The 23762-nt window shown below is 43.2% G+C and overlaps 3 protein-coding genes across 9 annotated transcripts in view; 1 reads left to right on the top strand and 2 right to left on the bottom strand.

Annotated features, from left to right (window-relative positions):
• Positions 1-22820, top strand: part of LOC146197113 (uncharacterized) — a 33756-nt gene extending 10936 nt beyond the window's left edge. The window contains exons 8-9 of one of the 5 annotated variants that reach the window (XR_014706174.1): positions 20631-20815; positions 22220-22317. Coding sequence is in view for 4 of the 5 variants with exons in the window: in XM_084598859.1 (XP_084454985.1) it covers positions 22220-22313 (94 nt within the window). In the remaining variant the exon portion in view is untranslated. Of the gene's footprint in view, positions 1-4763; positions 4858-6748; positions 6839-20630; positions 20987-22219 lie in introns of those variants that run through there. The other 4 variants (XM_084598859.1, XM_084598860.1, XM_084598862.1 and 1 more) reach the window with 4 other exon arrangements.
• Positions 24-17001, bottom strand: LOC146197114 (tripartite motif-containing protein 3-like). Of its 2 annotated transcripts, none has more exons than XM_084598856.1 (5): positions 16858-17001; positions 12953-13213; positions 9265-9564; positions 6754-6921; positions 24-4410 (listed from the first exon to the last, which is right to left on the bottom strand). In XM_084598856.1, exons 2-5 carry the CDS (start codon positions 13136-13138, stop codon positions 3019-3021), a joined length of 2046 nt encoding a protein of 681 aa, XP_084454982.1. In that variant the 5' UTR covers positions 13139-13213; positions 16858-17001; the 3' UTR covers positions 24-3018. The 2 variants fall into 2 exon arrangements, with proteins under 2 accessions (XP_084454982.1, XP_084454983.1); XM_084598857.1 differs by lacking the exon at positions 16858-17001 and adding an exon at positions 16677-16813.
• LOC146197111 (ATP-dependent translocase ABCB1-like) overlaps positions 21126-23762 on the bottom strand; it is a 118973-nt gene continuing 116336 nt past the window's right edge. For both annotated transcript variants that reach the window (XM_084598854.1, XM_084598855.1), the window contains exon 27: positions 21126-23442. In XM_084598854.1, the coding sequence (XP_084454980.1) occupies positions 23242-23442 (201 nt within the window). In that variant the 3' untranslated portion in view covers positions 21126-23241. The remainder of the gene's footprint in view (positions 23443-23762) is intronic.

The raw sequence follows: 23762 nt of genomic DNA, 5'->3' as shown, positions 1-23762 counted from the left end.
CCATTGACATGGCAACTTTGGTGTTTTTTTTTGACCTCCGATTTTACTGAACCTCCTCAGTTTGCTGGCCGTTCATGCCACATTTCGCAGTGGTTCAATGTTTTGCCGCAGTGCTAACGAATTTTAAAATTTCCCATTTCGTAACCTCAATCAAGGAGATTTCTATGGAAAACTTCAGTACATGACGTCACTCGATGCACGGCCAACTATATTTGCTCTGCGTTCACTGGAAAAAAGTTTGAGCTTCTATTTGGTCATTTCAGACTAATAGTGACCAGAGCTGTAACTTGCAGTCACTAGTTAAGCTTGTGCATCGAAGTTTCCCCCCTCTCCATGAGAACCAAGCTGTTTCCGAGCAGGAAAAAAAAAGCTTTACATGAAATTCAAATGGGTGTTTCTCCCTATAAAGAACTATGGCCAAATAATAATTAATCTGCCCTTGTGACAAAAACAGCTCGTAGTTACTAAGAGAAACACTTTGTACAAACCATCTGCACTGATAACCATAAATTAATCCATGCTCACAATATCTCTTGCTGTATTCATCTTGGCTCACTAAGTGTTTCAGTTCCTAAGCAGCAGTTCAGATCATGCACTGCAAGCATGCATCAGAGCCTTGCATCAGCACATTCAAAACATGGAGAAATGCTCACATGGAGAAATGCTCACATGGAGAAATGCACAGCATGGGGAAATGCTCAGCAATTTCAAATGCCTCCAAGTTCTATGTAAGGCAAGAAAAAGAGAGAGAGAAAAAAAAAACTTGTTCAACTTTTGTTTATGCTTCTGCAATTCTCCACATTACTTGTTCTGTTTATCTGCAAGGAGAAATGATATGCCTTCAATGACACTGTTGTTTACCTCTCACGACAAGCTTTTCGAAAAGCTGCAGACTGCATGCCATGAAAACAGACACACAAAAACAGAAAAGACTGCACTTCAACGTCATATGCAGGAAAAACACCTGTGTTTGCTGTCACACAAAATACAGCACAGCGAAGACAATATGAGCAGCTGCAGCAATTTTATAGTAGCACAGCTTGCGTGACCATGTCCGAGTTAAGGTGTTCAGCCTGCTTTCAACTTCAGAAAGGGACTAGCTATGCTGAAAAACCACAGTGACCATTTGTGTTCTGAAAACAGCAAGTGAGTAAAAGATATAGAGTGGCTAGATGAGGGCACTGTAATAAACATGAGAAGCTGGTAGCTGGAGGGCATGTGGGTTTTTGTTACTGCTTCTAACGAGATGGTCAAGCATATTACAATGACACATTTAGGCATAACACCACTTCACTTCAGGCAATGTACTGTCACGAAAAATGGAAAGAACGCAAACAGGCCAATGTAAATTAAAATGCAAGAATAGTAAGGTTTTGAGTGACAGGCAAGCAGTCGGTCAGTCCGTAGTCATCACATACAAGACCAACTTTATTACTTAACCTCTATCAATCAAGGCCTTCCTATTTGATAAGCTAATAATTTTCGCCACCTCATTCATTTCCTTTGTGTACAACTGCACGCAGTTACTTTTTATCGCATGGCTCATGTTTGCCCGCGATGTCTCTAAAAGCCGAATCACCCCACCTGACTGCTCTAAAAGAATATATTTTCCAGAGAATAAAAAATAGAAGGGACATGCTCATTAATATTTTTCACCTTTATGCTTTCTTTGCAATGTCAGGAAATGAATAAATCTTCTATCTTCTCTCATAGCTTTGCCAGAACTTGCGGGCTAATGTGACCCATAAGTCAAACTGATCCACAACTTTTTTTTGTTTGTTTCACTGTCTTTACCAACAATCACAAAGCAGATAGGCCATAGTCTCAACTTGCTCAAATTCTATGCAAGCTAATGGAAAAATATCACTTGGCAACCCTAGCTGAGCCAAATTCTTCACACTGCCTAAAGAGTCATGTTCACCCACATTAATACTTTTGGACACATGAAAACATCACAAATATATCTGATGCTAACTCGATTTTAAGTATGGTAACCTGCTCCTTAATGATGCGTTGCCAGTTAGTGAAAATCATAACATGTTCCCTTTAATTTGAGGAAAATGATTTTTGATGGATTTAAACATTTTCATACATAAAGCAAATACCACAAAATTCCTCGCACACACGATCAGTCCGATCACATTCTGCTACTGATAATGCACTTTCCACTGAGACAACCATGTAATATGCAACAGTGAAATACTTGTATCTAGGTGTCTTGGTGCATAAAAGTGAAAACACTGCTAGTACATGCAACGGAGACTGTTTCTAGCTTTCTATCTCACAGCTCCTCAGTGCTGCCATTGCAGCAATTTAAAATCGGCAAAAAATGTCTCAAGTCCTCGGACATGCAGCAAAGGGTAGAGCATGACAGTTTACTTCACTGCCCAAAAACATTCGAAGTTCCACTCGGCACACCAGGCCTAGTGATCAAATTATGTCACCAGTTGCAAACACGTGATCCTACAGTACAACGAAATAAAATTTAAAAAAATAAAGGCTTCCATGCCACCTTATTTCAAGAAGAAACAGTGCATAACCTCACTCATAGGCAAGCCACATTACGATGAGTAGATGCTCATCAAAATGGCATGCTTTACTGAAGGCATCAGGAGGAAAACCACAATGGCTGCACATCCTGTGCACCTCCACAGAGGCACAGCTATAATGCATGGTCAACTAAAAGCACAGCTACTGTGGTACGCTGCTTATTCTACTATTCTACAACCCAAATCTAATAAGGAAGTCTAATGTTATACTATGACTTGCTGTCCACAACACACCCTCAGTGCATTAGTTATTGAAGCCATCCAGCTAAGCTATCCTGTCAACACACTGTTATGGCAAACTACAGCAGTGACAACAGCTCAGGAGGTGTTCTGCCTGCTGCTCAGCAGCATGGAGCTTGAACGGCCACAGAGACGTTTACCTCTGTGGTGACTAGCATGTGACACTTGGAAACAGACAACGTAGACTTTTCCCAAAAGTGGAGGGGTCCTAGCAAGAGAGCACACCGCATCATTTGTACCGATACTTCTTGATGCAGTCATTGCCAAGATCTACAACGATGGCATGACCATCTGGGAAAGCTGCAATGCCGAGAGGGCGACCCAGCCGACTTCCTCTGCTCTCTACGGTGTAGGCTAACTGCGAGCCAATGCGCTCAAAGACGAGGATGTTGTTTTTGTTGCGGTCGGAGCGAGTGGCCACAACCATTCCTTGTGCATCGACACAGACTCCTCCAAATCTTCCTTTTCCTTTGCCCTCGACAAACATTGTCGAGAGTCGCTCGCCCTGGGAGTTCAGTATGTGTATTGTTGAGTCCACAACCAAGACGCGGTCATCAGCAGTGACTGCAACTGCACTCGGGTTGAAGTTCGTTGGGAGCGCCAGCGCTTTTCCCTCAACCCGCTTCACAAGAGTGCCATCCTGCGTAAAAATAAAGACGCAGCGTTTACCACTGTCCACGACAAACACGCATCCAACGGAGTTGACAGCAAGGGCCGTGGGTTCCTGCAAGTCGGCATGTGTGAAGCTTCGAATGACTGTTCCGTCAGCGGTGAACTCTGTGATCAGGCGGGTCCTCCAGTTGCACGTGACCAATGTGTTGGTTGACAGTGAGAAGGCAAGGCCCGTGCCACCACGCTCTTCAACTCCAACCCCCACAAGATGGCGGACAAACCTGAGCTCTGGAGTGAGGACCTTGATCCGGCAATTTCCCGTGTCCAGGACATAAAGCAGGCCCTCTGGTCCACACACTACCGCCACGGGCTGGTGAAAGCTGTCAGTGCCATCTCCACGCCGACCAAACACCACATCAGGGTCGATGTTGTCAGTGGCAGCAAACTCAAATGGACTTCCTTGTAAAGGCCGGCCAAGCACTGACACAGTGAGGCGATATCGTGTAACACGAGGCACGGGAAATGTCACGGCATATTCACCATTGCCACGGTCTATAACCTTAACTTCAAGCTGCTTCTCGTCTTCACCACATGCCACGAGTGTAGCAGTCACGGGATCCCCGCCCACTGTTTGAGGTCGCCCGTCGCAGTCATAGGTACGAAGCAAGGCACAGGCCCTGACGTAGGCTGGACAATCCTTGACGTTTATTGTGCACAAGGGCGGGAATGTGCGGCTGGTCTCAATTTTGCCAAAGATTTTGAGTGCCTGAGCGATATTGTCAAGAGCAGGGTTGCACGCACAGTCATAGTGGAGGTAGCAGTTTTCACGGGGTTCGGCTAGGTGGTCCAGGGAGCCCATTTTAGTGTCTAGGTCGGAGATCTTCTTGGTGAGGTTTCTGACATCGAGCTGACTCTCTTGTGTACAACACTCCTGGTCAAGCTGTGACCTTTCATTCTGGATCTGATGCAACTGCTCCTCCAGAGCCTCTTTCTTGCGGTCCCAGAGTGCCTGCAGTTGAAGGGAGTATAGAGAGTCATTTCTTGCAACATCTCCCTTTACAATAACGGTGCAGATGAGCAATTCTGAGCATGTGCAATCAGAAGCTGCATGACAAGTTCTTTTACAATGCCAGCCCTTTATACTGGCCTATATGGGCTTCACAGCATCTAATAACATAGTGTCTGATTAGACAGCTAGACCACCCATTTTCATTTTTAAAGATGGTTACAGCTCCATCTCTTTAACATTAGTGATGGAGTTGGATCTCACAGGTGCTACCAACCATCATGCTTATCAATGTGCCACGAAATTCCGAGCTATAGGTTGTCGCAATATGAACCACCAAACTATTTTCTTTTCAGGCAGAGCGGTGAAGAGTTAATAACACCAACTATGAAACAATGGCTTGCAAGGTGCCAGCGGCACATTGATGAAAGTTAAAGATGAAAAGGTGAAGCTAAAGTTAGAGATGAAGCACGCCCAAGTATGACCACACATGCTTTGCATTTTTCTTCAAACGGCAGTTACGATGCATCAAGGGAACTTCAAATGCCAGCTGCAACGTGCCAAGAAAGCATTGGACACCGGCGAACATGATATCACAACAGCAGGATTACGTCACCACGGTGACTTCATGATCCCGTCATACAATCATGTCATAAGTAGTGCTAACCTGCTCAATTAACATTACATGTTCCTGCCAAGTTATGATCATGACTTGCATGACTATGAGTCATGACTACTTACGACTCATACATGCCACTCTTCCACATGGGCTCTATACACAGCAGTTACCACCAAGTCAATCATTCATAACAACACATGATAAACATGTCGTGACAACGCAAGTCATCATGCTTACACACTCACTGCTATATACGACATCATAGCTTCTATAAACCTCAGTCACCATCAATTGTGCTTATGCACAATGTGATGTTTAGCTATCATGTATAAAGTTCCATGCATAAGCATGCACTTTAAAGTAATCAAGCATACCATGCATGCTATTTTAAACACACACACACCAAATACTAACCGAGCATGACAGCCACATGCCAAAAACACCGGCCAAAAGCCTCAATGGGCTCCTTATGCTTTCGCATAATAACAATGTGAGAGTTACTACACCAAATCATTTAGCTAGTTCTTCCATGCATTGTGGTGTCACTATACTGTGATAGTGGATTAACAAATGACTGCTTCTGACAGGTACAAATAACTTGAATAGGCAGAATTCACATTTTGCATTGCATGACCAATCACTAAAATATAGTCGAACCTCGCTATAATGAACACAGATAAAACGAACTAAAATCGAAGTTTGGTTGGTCTATGCTTTATTTCTATAGGAGTTCTTCTGTAAAACGAAACAAAAAAATTCAAAATTTGACATTTTACGCTTGGTCGGTTATAACGAAGCACTTTTTTTTTTTGCATTTAAATAGCAAAAAAATCCGCAAAGGAGTCTGGAAAAAAACGTCAAGAAACGCAATTTTTCAATCGTTTGAATCGCCCGCCGCAGAAGTGTAAATCGGCCGCGCATTCGCGTGACGCGCCATCTAGCAGCAGCAACAACTAGCTCCAATGACCCATGGCCTCTGAGACCACACATATGGTGATCTCAAAGGCCATAAATGGCCATGCAGCGGCTGACAGGAATGTGACTGGCATTTCATCACCATTGCCCCATCATGCCGCGAGCCCCTGCCGTGCCTCTGCACTCCGACCGACCCAGGCGCGCACTGTACTCCGCGAGTCCGCTAGCTCCGTCGTGCAAAATGGCAAGAAACAGTGCAGAGACCATCGACATGGTCACGATTGCGCCGTTTTATAAATAAACCTGCTTGTACGCAGAGGCAACATCCGTAATTGAGTATTCATTTTTGCTCTCCCAACAGGGAACGAAAGGAAAGATTTCATGTTTATACTAAGCCTTTAACTTAAAACTTGTGTGTTTTCTCTTTTCTGTTGTCCATATTAGTGCACATTTTGTTTTGTTTTATTAGAAGACTTATTTGCAGGAATTTGGCCGCATACTTTTAAAACAAATGTTGGATATAATAAACAATGTTTCGTGCCCCGTAATACTTCATTACGAGGTTCGACTGTATTGGGACATATCAAACAGCTGAGAAACTGAATTGACGTAGCCTATACAGCAAAACTACGAAACTCTCTAAGCATCCCTTAAAGCAACAAGAGGCTGGGAGGCAGCATTTGAGAGGCATACCATTTATGTGCCGAGTCTGACAGTATCATGTTTCATTCCTCAATAATTCACGCAAATTTGTGACTCGGTTTACAAAAGGCTAAAATGAAAAGACAAAGAAAGTAATTATTTCAGACAACCTGCAGCGTGGCTAACAGGGACTTCCGCCGCTGCTCCATAAGATCCTGGATTTCCCGAAAGGATGCCTCCACTTGGTCCATCACTTCCTCTGCCGCAGCATCAAGCCGTGTGATCTCAGCACTCACTGCCTCGGCAGCAGCATCCAGTTTGCTCAGGCACAGCTGCGACTGCAACAGTATATTGAAAACAAAAAGTAAAAGAAGCTGAGCCACAAGGAGAAACACTGTATGACAGGACTGCTGCCATGGCTGTTCGATGCACCAATGCAATTCACTGTACCAGAGCAAGACAGCGAAAGAAGTCAGAACAGCAACAAGTGTTTTATTTTTGACCAGCTGATGTTAGGCTAGTATTCTTGGCTTGCACGCAGGTGAGCAAAAGTGATGATTTGTTTCAAGCTGAACAATACAAGTAGATTGGTGGAGAGGAGTACAATTGCAGAGCACCGGACACAGTATTCAGAGGTCAAGGTGTCAGTTCCCACCATCGGCGTGTTGTTTTGTAGCAAAAGCTACATGTTTTCAAGCCGTTGGCGTGGCACCGTGGAATACGAAGAAAAAAAGAAAAAGAGAAGAAGAAAAAGAAGTAGAAATAGAAGAAGACAGATAACTCGGCAGTTAGTAAAGGCGAACGACAACAGAGTTTCTAGGACACAAGCTCCGTTTGAATGTTGCGATGGCGGCACACTAAATCCAGGTGTCCGCAGAAAAATTTGCTGCAACACTCACAGCTTTCGCTTTAGCCATGCTTAAACTCCCGCAATTTTTTTTCTTCTACTTCGTAGTTAATTACCTTTCTTTCAAAATGATTTCAGCACTAATTCTGGTCTATAGCAAAAAAAGAAAAAGAAACATATCCCTTACGCTTTCTTTGGACTTGCCAACTGCTGGCTTCTTTCATTTGTTTTTCTAACCCCTTTCAGTTCCCTGCTAATAGGTTACGAGGGTGTCGGTTCTGGCAGTCGAAGCCATAGGTAACTTAAGAGGGTTCTCGCACAGCTTCCGCCCTCTTTGTCAATCACGTTCCATGTGACACTGGTGGTAGCATAGAACGTTCCATATCCACCGCTAAGGATGAGGGTGGCGCTGGTGAACACTCTCAAGGTTTGTTTACAGGCAACACTAATACCCAAGCAAGTAGCAGGTTGGACAGCCGTTGATGTAGCTCAGTTGGAAAGAGTACCGGACGCGATATTTGCAGGTCATGGGTTTGTTCTCACCATCGGCACATTGTTTTTCTTTCTACTTTGTAGTTAATTCACCTTCTTTCCAAAATGATTTCAGCACTAATTCTTGCCCCCCCCCCCCTCCCTCCCCCCCCATAATGAAAACATATCCCCTATGCTTTCTTTGGTCTCACCGACTGTTGGCTTCTTTCATTCGTATATATATATCCCCAACTTTGTGCGGCCTGCTGTGCAAAAAGGCAATGAAAACCGCCGTTTTGAATGTAACACGTGCCCTGAGCCGCTTTATTGGACAACTGGCACCATTTTATGTGAAGTAAAAAAAATCCTACTTGAAAAGCACGACAAAAATGGACACGGCTATGTTCTACGAAGCTAACAGTAATTGCTTCTCGTTTTTGTCATTTTGAACTGTTAAAAATCTGTGCTGATCAAAATATCAGCATTTATTTATTGGAGGAAGGGTCCGTGACTGTGAAATAATGGCTATCATGCTTGTGATGAGTCTGTTCAGCCTTGCATGCACTTCCGAATGTCAGTGTCCCTTGAAGAGATCTGGACAAATTTTGCCACTGCTGTCACTGAAGTGGCTGTGTTACAAAGTTCCCGTGACAGTTATAACACAAATGCGGACAGAATTTTACAAGCAATGGCAAAGTAACTGTTCAGGCCGGGCCAAAAAATGTTAACCATCATTTTTATGAAGTGAATTGCTAAAGAGCGCCTTTGCACCTCATTCAGCACTTGCCATATTTCTCTCTTATAGTCCGCACCCCAAACTTTGAACCTCCCCCTAAAGAAAAAAAAGAAGAAAAATCCTCGCATATAGCCCGCACACACCTGAAAGAAATGTGACTAGGAAGTTACAACTGTGCTAACAGTGATCCATTTGTTTTCAAAACAAATGTACAGCAAAAACATGGCCACAACACTGTCACTGCTGACATTACTACAGCTGTCATACAAGGCTTCGTCACCCTCAAAGGTGCACAGTCCTTGCTAATTCAACAATTTTGAGTACCACCACAGTCCTTCCAGGTACCCATTTAAGTAGGTGGTGCAGGAAGCTCGTTTATACAGACGTCCAGCAATTGGCATCTGTTAGTTTGGCCAGGCTCTCTAGTGGCACTGTATCGAGGTATGATCTGCTCGACAAACAACTGCCCAGATATTCATTCTAGGCTTTAGCAGCATGTTACATTATTTCCTGAGATTTACTGCCATGCATGCGATGTTAGGCATGGGGATATATGGTATATTTGTCACAATTAGGCATTATAGATCACATATTTTCCCAGACGCACGCATTATGTACATGGCTCACCTTGTACAGGAGTATCTCCGACATCCGCTTAACGGCGATGGAAAAGGGCACGACCGTGTGGCTGGGGTCAGCATGGGCAGGGCCAAGACACGAGGAGCAGAACACTTGGTCGCAGACCTCGCAGAAAAGCAGTTCAGGGCCAGCAGGGTGGAGGGCGCACTTGGGAACCACCTCCCTCCGCCTACTGGCAACCAGGTCCAACAGCTGGTTCACGAGGAAGCTGGGGGGCAGGGCAGCCACTCCAGGCTCCGGCAATGGCACGGCCTCCCGGCAGATGGGGCATCGCAGCGTGCCTTCATGCTGCATTCATTACCATCATCAAAATCAGCCCTCTTAAGTACACAGCAGAATAAAAGGCCAATCTCACTGACATGCAATCTACAGTGTCCTGCAATGGCTGCGACCACCATATATCAGCCAATTTTCCAATCTCATCTGCCCACTCGACTCTGCGGTTCAGTCTGCATTACAGGCCCTGCTCATGTCCACTTCCTCTTTTACATTTCAGCTCCAAAATGCAGGAGAGGAGCAGAAGAAGGAAAGGAAGGGAGGTTAACATGAGAACAAACTCGGATGCCACTCTGCACTGGGGGGAAAAGGGAGCAAGATCGTAATGCATACAGCAAGCTCATAGCCCAAGTAGCAGGCCCTAACACTCTCTAGGAACAAAGCAATAGCTAGTAGGTCTTCACGGCCAAGGATCACCACAGCTACTGTCTGAGAATTTTCATTTCCGTCAGCGGGCGTGGATCAAGACACTCTAGTGCAAGAGAAAGATTATCTTTCAGCACTGTATGCAAGAAATTTGCGAAAGATATGTGCAGCGGTCTCGTCATATCCGCAGATGTCAAGTGCAGGGTTATAAGCTATGCCAATAACAAATGAATAGTGGTTTGTGAATGTGGTACTAAGATACAAGCAACATAGCAAAGTTGCTCCATGTTGTGGTAGGCCAAGTGGGTGCTGAGGCTTCAGGTCTAGGTCCAGCAATTAATAGGCGTAGATTCAAAAATGGGCCTGTAAAATGGAGCTCCACTAAAATGCAGTCACCTCCAAACAAAGGCAACCATAATAAGGCCTCGAAGCACTCCCTTTAGCTTTTTTATCTTTTATGATATCCTGCTAGGTCAGTATGCAGTTTGCTGCGCAGGTGAGAATAAACTCCACTATTGGCCAGTGTACTTGTACTAACAAACTAATTGAACAACATAAAATTTAAAATATATATATATATATATATATTAGTAGGTGCAAAACTTCAGCACTTGTGCTCAGTCAAGTGACTGCACTTTGCACTATGAATGTTTTCAAACTTTTTCTTAACTACTTTCTACTTGAAATATTGAAAGCCAGAATTCCACAGCCTCTTAGAAGCTAAAAGGGTACATTGCAACAAATATGCAGATCTGAATATCTGCAGTGCTCTCAAGATTGCTTAAAAAAAAACTCTTTACGGTTAAAGTTAGAGAAATGGCCTGCAGAATAAAAACTCGATGCTTTAGACAGTTGAGCCGTGACATAACCATGAAGTCCATAAAAGTCCATAAACTTTAACTTTAATATCAACTACAGGTGTAATGTTGAATGCAGAAAGAAAAGAATCATATATATAAATTTCAAGATTATATACATTACTTCACAAAATACACTACTACATGCTTCGCATGACGAGATCAGCAATTCAACATTAAATAAACAAAAAAGGTCACTCCTTCAGGCCCTGTCTGCTGCATAAGCTGCATCAGTTGCATCTCCGAAGCTTCATTCTTTGCTGCTTTTCAACCCTCTCACTGTATAGTAACTTAGTGAAGAACCTATGAAGAATGCAAAATTCTGTAACGTCTTTAGTAATAGCTGGTGAATGTGTTGAACAGCCCAGAATGGGCAAATCTGTTTTTTCCAAGGCACAAGATTAAAAAATCAGAATTAAACGATAAGTACACACATTTGGTTGTGCACATAATGAATCACACCAGATGCGAGGCACGGTTAAGTGAGACCTATATTCTTGGAAAGAGCATAGATAAAATGGCATGTGTTAGTTTGGAGCCGTTTTGCATAAAGAAGTTTAGGAGTCGTATCAGCACCCCATCTTTATCACTTTTTGCCAGCGAATTGAAGCCTTTAGATGCTGCTATCAACTAACTCATGTTTTTCTTTTGTGCTGTTTTTTTCGCTGCTTGCCTGCCCTGTGCACACAGCTGGTCGTCTTTGTTCACCCCTCTCCTCCAATCCACCGTTCTTTCCCCTTGAAACTTCATTTATATAAGGTGCGCCCTGAGTTCAAAAAATTTCAGTTGTGAGCGAGCGCCTGTGTCTTTGTTCTTTCTTGTCGTTTGCATGGTTCGGCGCAATTTTCACCACCTATTCAAGTATGCACCAAGTAGCCCCAAAAGAGGTATTTATATATCTATAGTGGCTGCACAGCATTCAGCGCACGTTAAAGATCCTCAGGTGGTCGAAATTACCTCATAGCCCTCCACTACGGCCCCTCTTTCTCTCATTCCATTTTCACTCCCATCTTCCTCCCTTCCCTTATGGTGCGGTTTGGGTGTCCACAGAACAAGTGTGACAGATACTGTACTTCAACAGCTTCAGAAAGGAAAAGCAGTTCACAAAAGTTAATGAAGACTGGAAGTGGTAGGCAAATATGTCTACTTAGGAAAGGCAGTATCGCAGATCCAGGCCACGAAAGGGAAATAACTTGGAGAACAAGATTGGGATAGAGTACGCATTTGGCAAGTACTTACAGATTATGACTAGCAGTTTACCGGTATTGCTCAAGAGGAAAGTATATAACAGTTGGAAGTGAACAAAGAAAACAGCGCTGATAGACGGGATGGAGAGAGAGAGAGAGAAAACTTTAGACGGGATGGAAAAAATGAGCAAACACATGTGCTGTCTAACAACCAAACGGTTTATTGTGTAAAAGGAAAGCAATCCGACATGAACTAACATGAACCAACCAGTCCAAAGCAGCCCTCTTCTTGGATATAAAAGTTGCATCATAACAATGCTCACTTATGGGGCTGAAATGTGGAGGCTAACGAAAAGACTGCTACTTAAGCCCTCTCCCCACATGGTTTACAATGATCATTTTCCTCTTCCCCTGGTAGTATGTGAAAGGCAAGACAGTGCAGAGAGCTATGGAACGGAAAATGGTAGGTTTAGCGTTAGGAGGCGGGAAGAATTTTGAGTGGGTTGAAGAAATAACTGGAGTTAATGACATTCTAGTGGAAATCAAGAAGAAATGGCATGGGCAGGACATGTAGTGTGAAGAGAGGGTAACCAATGGTCGCTAAGGTAACAAATTGGATTCCAAGGGGAGGAAAGCATAGCAGGAGGTGGCAAAAAATTATGAGGGAGGATGCGGTTAGAAAGTTTGCAGGGGTCAAATGGATGCAGCTAGCACAGAATCGCATTAATTGGAAGAATACGGGACAGCCCCTCACCCTGCAGTGGATATATTCTGGCTGATGACGATTATGACCGTTATGGTTACTTCTGAAGATGTGCCATTTTTAAAGACAAGCAGCAGTTTTTTTCTTTTCAACATATATTGCAATGGCTCATCCAGACATTTCAGGAAGCTTTGTTTTACTTAGCTGCTGTGACTGGGGAAAAAGCAGAAACCTGAGAAGGAAAGGACCATTAAGCATGTACATTCAGCCAACAGCTATGTTATTACCTGGGATCGGGCAGCGACCGCAAGACGCTCCAGGCAGCTGCGACAGACTGTGTGGGAGCAGGACAACAGCTTGGGGCTGCGCTCCTGGCCATCATACGTGCAAAGGCATGTGCTGCATGTCAGGAAGTTCTCACTGAAGTCCTCATAGTTGAGTGACACTGTCTCGACAAGCGTTGACGATGTCATTTCGGCTCACTGTGGTAGTGCTGCCTTGGGATCAGTACCCCACCCCAGACATATACAGCAGCCTCCTTGGACCTCCTGCGTTCCACCAAATCCACAATAGTATAATCACAAACTGCACAATGTTAAAAAAAGAAAACAGACCAGCAAGAGTAACATTAAGTATACTTTCATAATTTTTCATGAATGCGATGTTTAAATATATCAAAGGAGGGCATTTTGTGGCCAAGTTGCTTCATAGAGACAATTAAGGTGCAAATGTAAACGCTGACATAGAATGGAGACAGGAGCGCATGTCCCTTTTTTACGTTTCTATATGAGTGTATGCTTTCACTTTCATTGTCTAGCACTTTGCCAGATTACTGTCTCACACAAAGGGCATTTATGCTGGCTTGACAATGCTTATGTTCTGCCTACAGCCCGACACTCACAGCCATTGGTCTGACCTCAACCTCCATGCAAGGTCACACGACAACAAAAAGCCCCCATGTTTGGCATAAAGCGCATGCACATTAAGTGCAAATGACATTAAAAAAAAAAAAAGAAAATCGCATGTCAGGGAACCCAGTTTTATACTGCTGTCATGAAATGCACCTAGCAGTGCAAAATGAACAATGCTACGCAGTAATGGCACATCACACGCAGTTTTTGAAATGTTACAATAACTGGAAATGTTGATTACAAAAGGAAGATTCGCTGCATCAAATACCATAAAGCAACAAGCATGCTGAAAGAAACTGCAAGTACACTGTAAGTTCACGAAATGGTTCTTGCATAATTAACTTATTATATAACTGTACTCAATCATGCACAGTTGAACATGACTAAGAACTGTAAAGCATTGGCCTAAAGGAAATGTGAAAAGTAAATCAAGGCAATATTAGAGAAAAACATTTAATTTCAGAGTCCTCATTTCGTGTGTCACTGAATAGATCGATATATGCAGACTAATTGACATTTTGCAAATTATCCACTGCACCAGTAAACACATTACCATGCATTAATTATGCTTTGAGTTCAAATAAAATATTCTTTTTTCTTCGACACAGTGCCTTCTATTTACTTTTGATGCCACCTGTACATTGCGTACATCAACTATGACGCCAATCAAGAAAACATCGAAAATTACTTGTGCACTGACGAAAACTGGGAAAATGATTAATATGCGGAGGATGGATTTTTTGGTTCAAGCCAAAAGCATACCAATCAAAGTATGCCAAATTCATTTTCCTAAATTTGATTTTTAACCAAGAAAGGTCAATTTTCTTGACTTGTACACTATAGAAAGGAAGATGTTGAATGTGCGTTACTATCAGCAGCTACAGAAAACGGCAGTGGTATATATCACTGAATCATGCAGTACAGAGTCTTGTTCTGATGCATTTTTTGTGCATTCATGCTCACGCAGATGCACATTGCCAGTCTCCACCTAACAGATTCCTGCCGTCCATGAAGGCAGTTGCATGGTGAAAAATTTTTGTCTTACCGCATGTAACGAAGACATCGTAAATATGAAACCACGCAAAAATGTTTAAAAAATGCCATGCCCTAGCACTCTACAATGATTAATAAGGCAGTTTGATTGCAGTTGGGTATCAAACAGTCTATGCAGACCATGTAATACATGGCATATCCCCTCCTGGATTTCTGCTGTGCTCCTTTGAAGGGATTCGCTGCTTTTACAGCTCCTTATTTGGTAAAAGACAGGACATATGTAGCGATCAATAAATACAAGTGCATTTACCCAGACAAAATGATGCCGGCATGAATGTTTGGCTAATTGTTGTACATATGTATGTACATCGATCATGAAAGCAAGCACAGGCTGTTCTTAAAACCCCACACGAGAATATATTAAGCACAAAAGTGATAGCTCCTCTCACAGAGGAAAAAGTTGCGGGAGAAAGCTCATTTACAGTATTAGAACCTCATGACTAGCAAATAAGTGTTCTAATGGCCCGATCAACCGTGCGCGCTATCACGAAAAATAAGCCCACAATCAGTGGACAAACGATCCGTGTAATTGCCTCTTCTCGAGAACGACCTAAAAATCGGCCAAAAGGAGAAGGTACGAGCACTTTGCAAGGATGATAATAACAAAAAAAGAAAGCGCTGCCGTGCAATGGACCACGCCGCCCGCCGGCCAGGCAACCGGATTATCCCATCTGTTGTCCGAGTGCAGCGAGGAGACGCGTACGCTGGCGACGATCCAACCTGCGATCACGGGGAGAGCCCCTCGCAGCGGCAGACCAGCTTGTCTGTCTCGAAGCGGCGCGCGCTGCGCGCAAGGCCGCAAACCCGTCGGCAACCGGCGGCTCGCTTACGAAAGCCGAGCGAGACCACGCGCGTCACGCGGGGCTCTTTAACAGCTGTGCAGAGGCTTTCGCGCGCGATCACACACACCTGATCGCGCACACCATTCGAAGTATGTTTCTTATGTTCGAAGAGCAACGCGGAAGTGGGTCATCACATGCTCCCTGCTGTATGGGCCGAGCCAATTTTAAACCTCCCATCCAGTCAGCGCGCACGCCGACTGGAAAACCAACATTCGAGGCGCGATTTTTATCAACATCGCGCGTGGCCTGCGCCTAATCTCTTTGGGGAAAGAACAGCGCCGCTCGGTTATGCTGGCCGCATGGCTCGATGCTCGCCTTTGTGCGACATCGTTGGAGGACAACGAGCTGCGGAGTCCAGCGCGCGAACAAAGCGTGGCAGCGCATCATTAGGGAGCGCGAGGCCGCAATTTCAAAGCAAGTGCGCCCAACGCAATTGACATCTCGATATTTGATCTGCTTGATCGCGTTGGACATCGTGCGGACCCTTTATCGTGCAGTAAGCCACCCCTCACGGCCGCCCTGCAGCCGACCGATGCTTGGGCAAACGTCTTACCCGAAAACGTTCGAGCAAACGATACATCAGCTGCTCACCGTGTTCCTCTCGAGAGACCCCTATTTGGAGCCTTCTATAAATGTAGCGCGATGCGCCTCTCGCTCACGCGTGCGGCACCGCGAGTTGTAGTACGTGCCGTTCTTGATTTATTTTGCGTCTTCGGCGCGCGACGCGTCAAAACCAGCTTTTGCAGAGACCACGTACCACTGCAGCGGGGTCCCACGCCGACCTGCCCCGACGGGCCGGCGCGGAAAGCCACAAAAACCTATTGTTCACGCTCGTAACACGCTTCAACGGACATCGCACCAGCGGATCTGTGCGTGCATGCAGGATATATCGGCTCTCGCGCGGCTGTTTCGCTGCCCGCTCTATTGCTTGATGCCATTTCCGACTCGCCGAGGAAGTGGCTTGACGGGAACCATTCCGTGCCGCCTCATAAATGTCCCAAAAGCACCAGGCAGGACGTCACGTAGCGACGGGCCGGAAAGCAACCACAATAAAAACTACCGCGACTTCCCAGCCGAGATGAACGGTTCAAACGACAGTACTGCCAATAACCCGGCTACCTGGAAGCAAAGAACATATTTCGGATGAGGCAACGATGAGGCCGGCAAATGGCATCTAGTGGATCAGACATTCAAAATACACGTACCGGGATTGCATTTCAATACAGCACGGAAAGGCGAGCGTCGGGTATCACACACCCGCGGCCCGTACTCTTCATCGATTTTGCGCTTTGAACATCTAACTTTCACTCAAAAGGCAATCGCACTCCGTTTATCCAGCGTGAAAGTAAAACATGAGGAATGACAAGAGAAAGCGCGATTACTTACCCCCTCGTCCCGTCAGTTACGCGATGAGGCCGTGCGGCTTCGCTGCGAGTCCCATAACAACAGCTGCAGCTGTTCCGAGGTCTACGGTCTACTGGGTCTACTGCGACATCGACCGGTCGGCCTCCAACACGTAGCGAGCGAACCTCGCGCGTGCTCTGACGTAGTTTCGAAACCGGCCGCCGCCGCCAACAGCGCGCAAGCTGTGAGGTGCTGCCGCCTTGTCGCCTCAACCTCCGTGGCATTGAGTCCGTCTCATTTTCCACGCAGCTATCATTCACTCAGAGAACAGGAATACGCGGCGTAAAAAATACGCGCACGCAGAGACGCAAGCAACAATTTGGCGCATATTATAATATAGGAGGTAATGCCTTCGGATGCTTTGCAACTTAATTGTTTATGGACTTCTGCGCGAAATTCAGCTCAGCTATATCGCTTCCTCAAAACTCCATGAGACGCAGTCGTCACTTTCCCAGAGAGCGAGAAACCGAAGTAACCCGCGCCGATAGAAACGAACAGCTTATAGCGTGCGCTTTGCCATAATGGAGCGTTTACCGTTTCGCAATATATTTAGAATTCTGAAGCCAGTAGGGTAGGTTTCTCTGTACGACAAGTAAGAACTGCAGTGTAGCTACTCTTTTTTGATGTCGACGATTGTAACATTTAGAGAAACGCTTCATCGAACGATAACGAATGAAGGCTGCTGTTCTATACGCTGATCACGTCTTTCTGGAGATCATGACAGTACGAATACACTGATTAGGTATGGTGTTAAATGGAAATGCATGCTGTGGAGCTCGAGTGTGCATCCAGTCAAGCACAATTCATCACATTCCAAAGCCCTTGGTAGCTGCTCAAAGGCAAATGTAGAGCTGCATCAATTCTACATCTTTAATGGCAGAAATACAAAACAATTTAACAAAAGATGCATATATACTTAGCAGTAAAGTTAATTGTGAAGCTAAAGAAAAAATTGGGATCTATTGCTTACATAATCGAAACTGGATAGCACACTTCAATAGATTTCATTATATTGGCGCTCCATAAAACAAGAAATCAGAAAGTGTACCATGCATGCCTGCCGATATAATTGCATGTAATATTGAAATATATTTCTACTTCGCGTTAAGGCATGTACAATGCTGCCACTCTGCTAAGATCATTTTGCATTGCATTAAGATCCTTGCATGCATTTGATAACAAGAAAGAAATCATATAAATCAACGTAATAGTTTTATTCATACTTTCAAGGTACACATTAAGTAGCATATGCATATTTCATACAAACATACACGTTGCTTAGCCAGCCAAATGCTGCATTGTCTTCTCGATTAAAAAGTTATTTTTATGCTTTCAATACCATTATACATTTTTCTCACAGGTCAAGAGTGTGATTAAACACAATTCATTTATTTGTTGTGTAAAACCAAGCCGCAAAACAACTGTTTACAGTGCAATGCATAATGTAAAACTGGAATACTGTTATGCATAATGCTGCCAGCAAAATATAGTAATCACCATGGACCACTAGAAGAACATGAAGAGTGCATGTAGAATGCTGGCAAGGTATGATACAGGTATGTGTAATGCTTGCTTCTAGGCATCAAAGTAGCATTCCAAGTTGAAACGGGGAAAAATTACATTGTGAAGATGTGAAGGCACCAAAAAAAAGTCAATGTGTTTAGCAACACACATATATGCAATTCAGTGCATCTAGCAATGAAATTCTACTTTGACATCCATGCTGCCATAGTCATTCTCCGCAGACTCCGGATGTCTATTATGAAAGAGTGAATGGGCTTAGTCTAAAACATTTGCTGTGAACTTCAGCGATTAGGAAGAAGGAAAAATACCCTCTGCCTCCAGTCACTCCTTTCCTTCAGGCCCATGTCGCTGCCAACAACTGATATAATAAAAATTTCTGCCAGCCCCAGTAACTCTACCATGATGGTGTTCTACCGTAGCATAATTAACACATCGAAAATATGCTTGCATAATAAACGCTTCCCCCGGATTAGTAAATAAAATATGTGAAAGTATTATTTAACCAAAAAGCAAAATTTACCCTGCATAATAAAGAAGACCCTTTGGTCAGCAGTACTTTTTTTTTAACAAAAGTGCATCTATTGTTCCAAGAAAATATGGTAAATTATCTATTTTCCCATCAGAGCCACAAAAGCTTAGTGCCCATATTACTGTGCCAAATCTTCCTCATATGATGACAAGCTTCACCTACTGAAAAGCTGTCGAATGGGACAAGCGAAAATTTCATTTTCAAAACAACAGTGTATGCTATGATAGTATATGATGGCTTGGTTTGGTTTGTGGGGTTTAGTGTCCCAAAGCGACTCAGGCTAATGTATATGAGGAATTTAACATCCTAAATTGATATGAGTAACGAGGGATGCTGTAGTGAACAGCTCTAGATTAATTTCGACCACCTGGGGTTCTATGCTGACAGCTGGTATCGAATCCATGTCCTTGAGACCAGCAGACGACTTGGTTATAAACTACTGAGCCACCATGGCAGGGTTTCAAGGCAACAATGTGAGAAAGTTATGTGAACATAATAAATACACCAATTGGACACTTTAATTTGCATGTGACATGTTTGTGTGCTGTAACAAAAAAAAGTAACTTTCACAGACACTGACAGTCAACTCTGTTCGCTTGAACACAGCTGGCTGTCACCGCAATCACAGAAAATTTTATGAAGAGGAGCAAGGAACATGCGAATAAATGGGCGCTTTCAATGCACGCAGCAGAATGTGCGACGTGCACAAAACGCAGCTCAGTGCACGGTTAACGAACTCTACTACTGTAGGTAGGTAGTAGACCATCTCCAAAAAAGGGCCAATAATTGAATGAAATCTGCAAGCTTAACAGTTAGTCGGTATTCTTGCAACACAAAAATGAAAAAAAAAAAAAAAAAAAAAGATCACTAAATCTCACTAAGGCTCTGAACCCACCATGTCAATATGCAGACGTCGTTACCATACCTTTTTTTCTTTTTTTTTTTTTTTTAGGAAATGGGGGGTGAATTTTTTCTTTTAGATATGCATATTCACTCAAACAATTTATGTTTGTCACATATCAAGAAAAACCTATTAAGAATGATCTAGCATTTATTTTTACCACTCTTTGTGCCAAGCAGAAAAGGAAATTTAAAATTTTGCTTGAATTGCAAAAGCAATGAAAATCATCAAACTAACCTCAATCTAAAGTTCAGTGCCGCATTTGTCTTGTTTCATGCATTTTTAAAACAAAATCATTTGGAATATATGTATTTGAGCATTACTGTTACATTTTATGCTGGTATCATTTATGAATTGTTAAGTTGTTTAACTCTATGCATCTGCTCATCCAACCTGAGCTCACCTAAACATTAAGGCAGACATAGAGTGATTATGGTTTGTATCCTTTACCTTGGCAAAAATTTTGCACACAGTTAATTTTGATTCTGTGATTCCTAGGCCGATTTAGGCGACCCTTTAACGCTCTCTAACAAACTACAGAAATGTCTTGCGAGCAGTAAAAACAAAAGTAAAATAAACCACGATGCAAGGTGACTGCACTATTAGATGCATTGTTTTAAGAACAAGATACTGCCCTTCTTCAAGATGAAAGATGGAGAGAAAAGTGACCTCTAAGATCAATAAATTTGCTTTAATTTCTGCTGCAAACATGTGGAACTGCCATTCATAACGATATGCCTTATACTGCATTATCAAGTGGCACTTTAATTTCAGGCCCTCATTTTCGCCTTGTATTTTCAGTTACTTTAGAAATCCTGAAGCCTCGGCATCACACTGTCCAAGCTGTGGAGGCTGCGTTCATCAATCACGAGTCAGTTGAGAGAGTGAGCCCTGCGATTAACTGAAATACGAATGAGGAAGATGGAGAGGAGGAAGACAGATAAGGAACCGCAGCTGGTAAAACAGACCAGGCAATTTAAATGCAGGTAAATAGAAAGCATTGTGGTGCAGTCTGGGACTGGTGATGCAGTCTCCTGACATATGTGATAAGAGCAGCACTATGACCCATGCAGCAGATAAAACACAACAAAAGGGACATCTATAAATGTTGACACAAAGAGAAATCATCAGACTCCATTGTTCATTGTTCATGCATGGGCCTGTTATATAAAGCCATTAGCAGAACGGATGAATCAGAGCAACCAAATAGTAGTGTGACAAATGCAACTGATGGCTCCGAAGGTGTACAGATAGGTAGCCTGAAACATTAAACTAAGAAAAAAAAAGAAAGGCTGCTTATTTTTGAAAGCAAATATTTATTTCCTATAACACAAACTGAAATTTTTTTGACATGGTGCTATAAACTTTACGTACAGGTCTGAATATTTTTATATGGCAATATCGATGTTCTGCTTGCTGCAGCAGAGCTCTTTCCATTTCTGCAAAATCAGGTGCAGTAATAAGGGAAAGTTTTTCACAGTGATTATGTTAATTCACTTTTCTTTACTGTTGCATAGCTGTGAGTGCCCAGAGACCAAGAGCATATGCTGCTGTGCCTCAATAGACGACTGACTCGATAGCTTTTTGAGTTGTTCCCACTAAACACCTTTCAATTGGTTGCTGAGTCAAAAGACTATTAGTATGATAGCCCTAAGTTTTCCAATGTGACATGGTTATTTTGTTGTTGGTCAATCTGGGGATGAGGCATTGCTGATAAATTACACAGTCTACATAATTTTGAAAAATGCTATGCTTGCAATAGAAACTTTTTAGGCGTGTCACAAGACCTATAAATAAAGTATGCGTAACAAAGCACAGAATCTTCCAGTTTCTTCATTTTCCTCAACATATTAGAGTGTTACACTCCAAAACCTTGAGGATAAAATATGTTATCTTTAAGGTGTTGTGTTAACATAAATATGTCATCTCTTAGTATCATATCATTGCCATAATCACAGTGTCAGTGTGCAATTCAATGCATGAATACTTACAAAATAATTTACTGTCGTCACAATGTGAAGTAGTACATCAGCAATGTACCACCCTACATGTAGGCTACTGAAAGGTTTCCAAGGTCAATTCAAGAAGTCAAAATCTTGAATAAAAAGAAAAAGAAGGTCCCTGTTTTCCTTGTAAGCTACCTATCTGTGCAAGATATGAGTACAGGATGGTAGGAACCGATACAGGTTCTCATAAAACAAGGCCCAATAGCTCATCACGAGAAATACTACCTTGCAAACTGTCCAGGTGCTGTACAACTAATGCCTCGAGAGAACTTTAAATAAAAGTGGGAAAGGAATGGAACGATAAATTCACAGTCAGTAAGTTTCGCTGATTCTGTCAGTTCTGACTCTCTCTCTCTCTTTTTTTTCCCGAACTTGTATCTCCAGGAACGCTGCACACTTACCAAGGCTGCGACTGGCACCATTGGCCCTCCTAACGCTGGCCACAGTTTCTCATAATGACAGCAAAAAGGAGTTCTAAGAATGGAAGAAGTTCTTCAATGTTCCATATGCAAGTGCATAGGATTACATAACTTGTCTAAGATGTTCACGCTTACTGAATGTAATAACTTCCCAAGCTCAAGATTGAGGGATCCAGAGTCCTTCAATAACTTGCATCAAGTGCAGCATGTATTTATAGCCACATATAATGAAGTACAGTTATATGACAATGCATCACAACAAATGTGCTGCAAATACTAAAGGCCTCACAAAGTGGACATTCATCAAAGTAGCATGGGTAACACACTATTCTGGTTGACAGCACACACACGACTAGAATATAAAGACATGAACAAAGAAGACAATATTAATGTTGTCTTCCTTTTTTGTTGGTGACAATCCTCATTAGTAATTGTGCCCTAATTCAACACATTTACAGCACCATTCCTTCTGCAGGTGTTATGAAATCACCAGAGCCTTTACAAAGCTCACCCCTTTTCATCAGTGTAAAACTTCTGAACTTGTCTCAAAATCCGCTGAACGACAGTTAATGACAAATAACATTCTCCTGTCGGGATAGCTCCACTCATCATCTTGTTCGTCTGATAAACAATGAAGTCCACATTTATACAGGGCAACTTTTAACTGGATCGTCACTTTAGGGACGCCTCCAGCTTCCGTTTTAAAGAGCCCTACGAGGCTCTAGAGGAAGCCATTAGCATTTCCTAAACAGCTAGGAATTCCAGGCATTCATGCATCTTCATAGGCAGTGCTTGTGCAAGAAATGCCAGAGAGCTACACACAGCTGAGTAACAATACAAATGCCTGCCCACAGCTGCAGTTTTAAACCAGAGTCCTGAAATACAGAGCAAAGCTTGAGGCCCACAGTGTGAGGCAACATTGATGGAGATGACATGAGAACACCTAACGTTACAAGTGCAGGATGCAAGCGTGTGCTTCTTGTCTCGTCACGCCGTGATGAGGCTCTTCTCGATGAGGTTGTGATAGACACCCTGCATTTGCATGAGTTCGGTGTGCATCCCCTGCTCTACGATTGCCCCTTTGTCCATGACTGCAATGCGATCGGCTACCTTGATGGCTGATTGTCGGTGGCTCACGAAAAGACACGCACGCTCTCCCAGGCCATTTTTCACTGCCTCGAGGACAGCCTGCAATGAAAAATGTACCGAAAAATGGTGAAGAGTGGAACCATTAACCGATGCATGCCGGTCACAGTCTAAAATGAGAAACAGTGGATGAAGCTGGCCTCTTGAGAATTTGAAATCTCATGACTCACGGTTCTCCCCATCTGAAGTGAATTCTGAAATCTTGGTTAGCAAACAAGTTTCTAGTGAATTTTGCTATTATCTCAATAGAACTTTCCATTTACTTGAATATTTTTCTCCTTTTACTGCAATAGCTGTACTAATAGGTACTTCACGACAAAGCAGGAGGCTGGCAAATAATATCTGTGCTGCTGGCATGAGCC

This window comes from Amblyomma maculatum, chromosome 3, assembly GCF_055883805.1.
Source record: "Amblyomma maculatum isolate TAMU_Amacu chromosome 3, ASM5588380v1, whole genome shotgun sequence".
NCBI classification, from domain to species: Eukaryota; Metazoa; Arthropoda; class Arachnida; order Ixodida; family Ixodidae; genus Amblyomma; species Amblyomma maculatum.
The sequence above is the reverse complement of the archived record's forward strand: the minus strand, read 5'-3'. Positions and strand labels throughout refer to the sequence as shown.

Excerpts from the sequence above, each read along its gene's own strand:
- LOC146197114 (XM_084598856.1), bottom strand. The coding sequence starts at position 13,138 with ATGACATCGTCAACGCTTGTCGAGACAGTGTCACTCAACTATGAGGAC. Across the intron at positions 6,922-9,264 it reads CGGAGATACTCCTGTACAAG|TCGCAGCTGTGCCTGAGCAA; the intron begins GTGAGCCATGTA and ends ATACTGTTGCAG. Across the intron at positions 4,411-6,753 it reads CCCTGTTAGCCACGCTGCAG|GCACTCTGGGACCGCAAGAA; the intron begins GTTGTCTGAAAT and ends CTTCAACTGCAG.